The sequence below is a fragment of the Triticum aestivum genome, chromosome 5A, assembly GCF_018294505.1.
Source record: "Triticum aestivum cultivar Chinese Spring chromosome 5A, IWGSC CS RefSeq v2.1, whole genome shotgun sequence".
Lineage (NCBI taxonomy): Eukaryota > Viridiplantae > Streptophyta > Magnoliopsida > Poales > Poaceae > Triticum > Triticum aestivum.
In genome coordinates, this window is record NC_057806.1 from 553,601,958 (window position 1) to 553,610,523 (window position 8,566).

At 43.5% G+C, this 8,566-nt stretch overlaps 1 protein-coding gene across 1 annotated transcript; it reads right to left on the reverse strand.

The window, feature by feature from the left end:
* Positions 1-3,091: 3,091 nt before the first annotated feature.
* Positions 3,092-8,342, reverse strand: LOC123104727 (bromodomain-containing protein DDB_G0270170). Its single transcript, XM_044526602.1, has 10 exons — positions 7,955-8,342; positions 7,364-7,400; positions 7,074-7,149; positions 6,913-6,958; positions 6,726-6,824; positions 5,015-5,083; positions 4,551-4,908; positions 4,272-4,426; positions 3,657-4,140; positions 3,092-3,555 (listed from the first exon to the last, which is right to left on the reverse strand). The coding sequence occupies exons 1-10, from the start codon at positions 8,246-8,248 to the stop codon at positions 3,488-3,490; spliced, it is 1,686 nt and encodes a 561-aa protein (XP_044382537.1). The 5' UTR covers positions 8,249-8,342; the 3' UTR covers positions 3,092-3,487.
* Positions 8,343-8,566: the final 224 nt, after the last annotated feature.

Here is an 8,566-nt window from a genome sequence, read left to right on the forward strand (position 1 = left end):
AACCGAAATCCGACGATGATTTGTGAAGCGAAAAGTTTCACTTACCGGTGACGTGGTGGGTAAATATTGACAACTTCGGGGGCAGTTTGTATGACGTATCACCAGAAGCATTAGACTCTTTATTATTAGGGAAAGATAGGTTGTGACACGACACAAAGAGGCCTCGTCGGCGGCGAGAGGAATGGGCACATGTCCGTTTTCTTTTTCGTTTTCTGATGTTTTCTTTGCCTGACGTTATCGACAAGATGTTGATGATGCCGTGTTGGAATAAGGTCACCCCAACCTCTTCCTACGTTGACGACGCCGGATCCGATCCGACGATGGGCGTGTGAGTATTGAATTATAGACACGCGTTGGGCCATAGATAAATCGGATGAGATGGGACTAAATATATACAAACCCTCTCGATTGTGCTGTTGGGCGGGCTTCGGTGGGCCGCTACGAACCATGGGCATGGCCCAACTGAGTAGGTCGGATGGCTTTGGTGAACCGTTTCCATTTATTTTTTTGGACTGTGAATTGATTACCGAATTATTAGTATCACCTCAAGTAATGGACGAAGGATTGATGGTCTAAAAAATCAGAGAAATGCATCATGTTTTACTTGTAGGTACCCTATTCGTTTCTTTTTAGTCTGCATATAAGATTTAATCAAAGTCAAACTTTGTTAACTGATTAAGTTTATAGAAGAAATATCAAGATTCATAATATGAGATCAATATAGTTAGATGCATGATGAAATTAATTCTCATACCATATAGTTTTAGTATTGTAGATGTTGATATTTTTTCAAACAAAGTTGGTCAAACTTTACAAAGTTTGACTTTGACCAAATCTTATATGTAGACTAAAAAGAAATGGATAGAGTATATACATAGTTCCCAAAAAATGTCAAAGGCTCATGTGGGGCTTCGTGCGAAGGTGGTAAGTTTAGTATCACCTTGGATTTGAAGGAGAGTTGATACCCACATATAAGAGATTCTCTTCAACATGCTATTAGAGCATGAGAAGAGAGATGGTACACGCGCCGTCCTCCTCTGCTGCCTGCCACGCCTTCGTGCATGTCATGTTTCGTTAATGATATGTGTCATGCTCAAATCTGTGTCATATGTGCAGTACTTTTGCCGGTTATAAATAATTAATTGGTAACTGATTACGGGTTATTCACGAAAGCGTTGTGTAACAGCCATGTCTGAACCGTCAAATTGTTGACTGCTACTGACTCGATCGTGGACCTAACTCAACGCCTCACTACTTCAACTGCTTACTCGACCTACCCACCAACGCCAACACCATGATGAAGAGGATGAGGAAAATGTTGCAGTCGCTGCAGCGGCTTTGTCGTGGCCAACTGGAGGGTATGATATGTTCATCTTTTATTTATTGGTTCATGTGTTAGGCATACTTTTTGTTTTTTTCCTGTTCTATACTCCCCCGTTGTAAAATATGAGGTGTATTAATTTTTCAAAAGTCAATCATGTGCAAGTTTGACCAAGTTTCTAAAAATATCAATATCTTTAATATCAAATTTATATCATTTGATCAATCATGAAAAATATTTTCATATTTTCTCTATTAGATATTGCAGATGTTGATTTTTCATTCTATAATCTTGGTCAAATATGCAGATGTTTGACTTGCACAAAAATTGATACACCTTATATTCTCGAACGGAGCTATTACTTCGTATGTGCTCAGATGTGTAAATACCAATATGATATTAACACTGCTTTTGCTATGATCATGATTTATTTATGCATAAAATTAATTAGAAAACTGCTAACATATCCAACACAAAGTTCTTATTGCCAGATCCGTTGGCTCTCTTGGATCTTGGCAGTTTGTGTGTCTATCAAAGAGGGCATGTGGTTGACTATTGGTGCAACGACTCCGACATCTTGTTGTTATGTGGCATGGTTTGGTTTCTCCAACTCTCTAGACCAGTGGTGATCAATTGCAAGCCTATATTATATGTGGTTATGCTCCAACCTAGTATGGCGAGGGCATTTGCGGGTGTCTCTTTTCTTTATTGTTGGTTCAGTGCATTTTTTTAACAACTAGCGGACGGTGCACAATTGGAGGACAAAGAAGGCTATTATGATTTTGAATGTAATTTTAGTTTTTATATTGGTTGGTTTCCGTCTAGCCGTCCATTGCACTGGCTTTTTTACTTATCATCTTTGCGATGCTCTTGCGAACCAACCTATGGTTGGATGGTTAAGAGGACGGTGGTATCCCTAACCCACCAGGGTTCACGTCTTAGACTTGACATTGGTGCTTATATTATTCCTGAATTTATTTCAAGCTTCCGGTGATGTTTGTTCAGTGGGCGGAGACATTCCCGTCGACTGTGAGGCGTCTGTGATGACTTCGTAAAATATCAAGATGATATGTTGGCTCAGTCTCTCGGAGGTGCTCATAGGAGTAGGATGTGCATGCGTGTGTTCATATGAATGGGTGTATGCTCGTGTATGTGAGCAACTTTGATTGTATCGTGTTCAAAAATAATAATTGAGATGCTCTTTGTAATTTTTGCTAAAAGTGCGGTGAACCAATTGAAAGCTACCAGTGTGACAAGTGTCAACCTTAGGAGATTATTTGGTTTTCATTGTAACTTCTCTTCTTAACTGGTGGTCCTTTGTGCAAGGTTAGTGTTCTGTTGTCCTTTTATTTTTGTTGGTCTTCCTGACTTGTATCTTGACCTTTATGATAGGAATAAGACACAAATTACCATGAAAAAAAATAAAGTATGTGCATATGACAGGTTGAACATGCTGCTAGAACATTCCAAAACAGTGTGTCTATGAACCAAACAAGCTATGACTCCTTGTGTGACCAATTTCAGGCTGAAAGCATATCATATCACTCTCTGCATGTGTGACCTATTTTAGCCCGGAAGATCGTATCAATCTCTGCATGTGTCATCCTATTTCAGACTGAAAGTGTATCATATCACCAACCTGAAAGTTTGTTACTCCCTTCGTCCCAAAATGTAAGACGGTTTTTGACACTATCATAGTATCAAAAAATGTCTTATATTTCGGGACATAGGGAGTAGCAAATTAAGTTCTTCTTTTCTTTGGACAGACCATGACCAACTGTGGCAACAATACCGCAGCAGTAAATATAAAATATACAGATTGGCTCCCCTGTGGTTTCTACAACATCATAACTTTTTTGAATCTCTGAACTCGACTTAATTACGCTGTTAATACCCTCTACACACATATCTCTGCAATCTGCATGCTATTCTAACTCCTAAGTAACTAAGCAATTACACCACAGACAACGAACAATGGAGATACCCACTCTCGGAAAAAAGAAAACAATGGAGGTCCCAGGCCACGGTGCGGCACAGCAACAGCGACTCGAAAAAAAATCAATGAGCACAGTATGATTCAGCAAAGTCCTTGCTTGGTGCCCGCGAAACCGTGGCCGGAATCATGCGTCCAAATGTCAAATTATCCATGTCGAGCTTCGGTCCCTATCAATCGGCCATATGCGTCTGCATCCGGTTCGCGACCAGCTGCACGGTAGGTGCGAACATGATTGACCCTGCAAAGACCAACCAATGTTAAGAGTGAGTTACTAATCTTTTGAAGTGCAAGGAACAGGGGATGTAGAAAATGAGGCAAACCAACAGTCAGGGTAAGCACCTGGCACAGCATTAAAACCATTCACAGTTTGGTGCATGGTGGGCCGTTCTTCAACATTATGGCTGCTCTTCAGCTCAACAGAATGTTCACCTCGGTCTACTAGAACCTGTGGCAACGATCCGCATTGCGGGTTTGGTACTGCCTGAGAATCTATCCTCTGAGCGTTATTGGCAAACGCATGTGACACAGCATCTGCATGAGGCCCTGTTGAATGGCCTGCGCTTGCAGGATCATCTACAGTTTTCTGCTCACTTGATGCCGCTGTGCTGCTTGGTGGTGGTGTTGGTATCGGAGATGAAGTCGGTACAGGTGGCTGAAATGAGTTTGGTGATTCGCCATCTCCTACCCACCCACGACCAAATGTTATTCCAGGGGGAATGACCTGTTCAATTCGCTTCGATGCAACTTCCCAAGCAACAGGACCAAGCTGTGCAGCAAAACGTGCCAGACTGCGGGAATAGGCCTGTGGCAACTGAGCACCAATCTGATAAAAAAAATCATTGTGTTAAACCGAGAGTGATATCATCTTGCTGTTCAGCAAAGTCAACAGAAACCTAAAACTTTATTGACATATCATAAATCATTAGGGGAGGAGACTTGTATTGGACACTCAACTGGTACAAGAACCTTCCTTGTCCCATTGTATGAGGTTGCCACTGGCAGCTCATACATTGAACTGGATGGTTGATTCTGATAATATGTAGTTCGGCGACTCTCTTCTACCAGAAGTGGCTTCTTCCCCATTTTTCCTGACCATTTACTCCCAGACCCTGAGACAAAGGTAAGGCACCAAATGATGTTAAAGGGGTAAACAGATTGGCCAAATCTGGATGGAAGACATTCTTGGGCAACATCCCTCTAAGAAAATTGAGTTCTCAAAATGATAAAAGGAACCTGAATAATCTTCAATGCTTTCCAATTTGCGCTCACTGGACCAATTGTGTTCATTGCTTCTATTGGCAAAAGAAGCTTTCAGTACATCTGCAATTCTCCGCTGTATATCAAACCCTGAGTGCGCATAAAGTCCACTATTTCCAGCCATAGCAAGTGCCGCCGCAGAAAAGTTTGCGGTAGCACGTTCTGCTGGTGGCTGCTCAACTTGCTGCTTGACAGCGTTCTTTGGAGGCCTGCCCCTTCGACGCTGTGGTTTTGGTTCCGGTTCTGGTAATGGTTCTGGTTCTGGTTCACTGGCATCACTATCTTGCCGAAGATTCTCAAAGTCCTTCTTAGCAACCTCTTGAATAGATCGTGCCTATAATGCATCACATGTGAATGTTACATATGCACTGCATCCCATGGGTTTACAGAAAAAGTACATCATAGAATTAATCATCAAACAAGTAGGTTCAAGGTTTAACCTGTCGATAGTATACTGTGTCTGGTGAATTGTAGGACATGGCGTTCGAGGTTATCAGAAACACATCGTCCTGTAAATAGGAAATCTATGTCATTTTGAATGAGCTTAGTAGAATACAAATAATATTCTGAGCTTAGTTAACCATTGATTATAAATTAAGTATTAGCACACCCAGGATTCAACAGCGAGTCAAAGTTCTACTTGTTCTTGGCGTGTGACTTGCATGACCAAGGCCATGGTTTAAAAGAAAGTATGTCATAAAACAAGGTAAAGGAAATGATGTTAGTGGTCTGAGGTAAGACTAAATCGAATGTTCAGTGAAAATGCAGATAGGTGATGCTGGTTACAGGCTTATAGCATACATAGATCCAATATTTTTTAAGTGATTAGAGAGGTGGTAGCAGACAAGTAATTACATCAAGTAGAAATGGTGGCACAGAGAGCATAACATACCAGCTCTAGAAGTAAAAATGATCATTCTCATACATAACAAACAACTGACAACTTCAATCTAAAGTCCAACACACCTTGTTGCTGAGTACTGCTACAACAAACTTCATAACAGGTCACAGGTACAAGCATTCCATTTTTTAAGTACTTGTTATTTATCTTATTCTACTTGTTTGACCGTAAGTAACATAAGCAGTGCATGTACAAGATTTTTATATATGCAGTAGAAAATGGAACTGCGTAGTGAACATTGCACAAGCATCCACGCACTGGTGTTTTTTTCTAAACAAAGCGTCATTTCATCTTGACTCGAATGAATGAAAATGCTTTTATTTCATAGAAAATTATGAGAGCATTATTTCCATTAGAAAAATTACATATTTACAGGTTTTCCTGTCTAACAAGCACTTTCTAAGAGTAGCTCATAGTTTATTTTTATTACATGCACTTTTCTTTCTACTTGTGTTGCTAGTTATCCTTATGGAACTATATACAATATTACATACCTTACATGACTTCTTAGTACCCAAATTACTTACACAACCTTTGACATAAGTGGATATGCAGATACAGAAAAGCAACAGCAGCAGATATTCATTAAATATAAAAACTTACACAGCGCTATTCATAATCCTGTAATGGAATCAATAACAGTAACACCTACGAGCATAAGTGCTTCTCTTCACTTACTATAGATTTCAGTTTTCCATTGAAAGAAACTTGTTAATTGTATTTACAAATTAAACTGTATTTACTGTACCGGTCTTGAAAAGTGTTGCGTTTTATATAGTTCTATCTTCCCTTAAGAGTACTTGAGTTATGAAGATATTGATCACATGGAACATTGTCAGAAACATTATTTAGAAGCAAAACTCTCAGGTTTCCATTTATGCATTTGCACTAGTTTCGAGTCCTTTGAAGAGGATCCAAGAGAATGAATATCTGTTCCTAAAAAAGGCGCAGCAAAACATGATACAAGAGTCCAAAGGCAACAGTACAGAATATATTTTCAAGCAAACAAGAAGATGCCACAGTTTTAGTAACTGACTACTGACCTATAAGAATATCGAACATAAATGTGAGGCCTTGTGTTAGAAAGAAGAACATGAGCATGGAAAAGCACATTAGCCTCACAGAGTTGATGACTAATCTAGCTGGGACGAGCAACTAAGTCAACCAAATTGCGGTAACAGCTGATTATATTATAAACCAGAAAAGGTCAAACAGCATGACCCCAAAAATAAAAAAGATTCCACCCTGACCTCAAATTGCTCCAGGTTGGCATATGCCCCCTTATCAAGCTTCTTCCTAACTGTCGAAAAATCCATGGGGTGCTTGACGATATCTCTGTAGTCGGGCAGCTGACAGTACATTGGCAATCACAAGCAAATCAATCAGCCTGCCAGAAAACAATACCAAGAAACAAACATACAGTCCTGTAACACAAACCTCTTCATCATCAACCGGCTCCGAGAAAACGCCGTATGTGTCCTTCCTGCGCAAAAACAGGGAAACCGGCCTCAGATAAGATGCTACTGAAACTGGAAGGGAAGAAGAAGAAGAAGAAGAAGAAGAAGAAGAAGAAAAGCAGAGAGGATATAGCAACTCACTTCTGCAGCCTATCAAGGATGAAGACCAATAACTTTTTGTCAGGCAGAGGGGTCGTGGGGCCGGAATCTGACGGCTCTGTGCAAATGAACAAATCCACCCACGAGCACAGGAGCAACAATCAGCATTAATTAATTAAACAGGAAACAAACTGGAGTGCATCCACGAGTACAGGAATTAAAAATGGCATCTTTGTTCGTGCACATTCGTCGCCCAGTGTTATTATTTTTGGTTCCGGAAACCTGAAGAAGAATAAATGCATCGGAGGAGAGCAGGCAGGGGGAGAACCGACCTTCACGCCCATCCGTCGCTGTCCTCCTCTTTTCTCCCTGCAGCAGCAGCGGCAGCAAAAGATAAATAAAGAAGATAGTAGACACATTTTAAAAATATCCACACAGAAATCCTTGGGAGAAAATCTAGAGACCCGGGGCGGAAAAAGGCGCCAGATAAAGTGGCAGTTACCGAGCAAGCACTGAGAGAGATCCTATGCCGTCGCCGGGGAAAATATTTGGCGCGAAAGGCAGGGGGAAACCAGGCCAAAAAAAGGCACGCCTTTAAAAGCTCCGATGCATAAAAGAAATGGCGCCAATTATTGCCGAGGGATGCGAGCGAGCGAGCCAGGGTTTTGGTTTATCCGCCGAATGATTGGCGGAGCGAGGGCTGAGGCGGGCGCCGTTGACCACTGTCGCGGCGGCAGAGGGGTGGGGAAGGGGCGGTAAAATAAATAGGGGGGCGCGGGCAGAGAGAGAGAGAGGGAGGCCCTTTCCGCGCCTGGGATAGCAGGGAGGGCGCCTCGGGCGGCGCAGATCCGCGCGCCGGCCGTGGCGAATTGGGCGAATTCCGCGCGGATTCGGGCGGGGAGGGCGCAGATCGGGGCGCAAACCTTGGCCGATCCGTCGTGGAGGCCGACGACGAGGCGGAGCTTCTTCTCGCGGCGGGGGTCGTCGTCGCCCGAGTCGTCCTCCGGGGCGGGGTTGCGGCGCGTGGAGGGGCGGCGCTGCTGCGGGGGCGGGGGCGGCGGCGGCGGCGGCGGCGGCGCCTCCTGCAGCTTCTGCAGGCGGAGGCTGCGCTTCTGGAGGTCGAGGAGGGAGGGCCGGCCCTTCTTCTTCCGCTTCCGGCGGGCCGGGGGAGGCGCCGACATCGCCGCCGGCCGCGGCGGCGGCTGCTGCTTGCCCATTGCGCGGCGGGGCGGGGCGGGGCGTCTGCGCTCTGTTTTTTTTTCTTCCTCCGCTCTGTTCGCGGCAGGGGCGTTGCGGGTGGGTATCGCGTGTGCCGGGGGGCGTGCTGGGGCAGGGGGTGGGTAGACTTTTTGGTGCGCTGCGGTTTTGCGCCCTTTTTTTCCCTCTTTTTCTTTTTCTTTTTTCTTTTTTGGGTGGTTTGGTTTGGGTTGGGTTGGGGTCGTTCGATCAAAATGGCAGCGCGATACGGGCCGGTCCATCTCGGGCTGATCTCGTGTGAGCCGTCGGATATTTATCAGATCGTTCTTGTGATAAAA

Bases quoted from the DNA above. Each gene is read 5' to 3' on its own strand.
- LOC123104727 (XM_044526602.1), bottom strand. From the start codon at position 8,248: ATGGGCAAGCAGCAGCCGCCGCCGCGGCCGGCGGCGATGTCGGCGCCT. The intron at 4,909-5,014 runs GTTAAACCTTGA...GATGCATTATAG, and splicing joins ACACAGTATACTATCGACAG to GCACGATCTATTCAAGAGGT. The intron at 4,427-4,550 runs GTTCCTTTTATC...CCTTTGTCTCAG, and splicing joins AAGCATTGAAGATTATTCAG to GGTCTGGGAGTAAATGGTCA.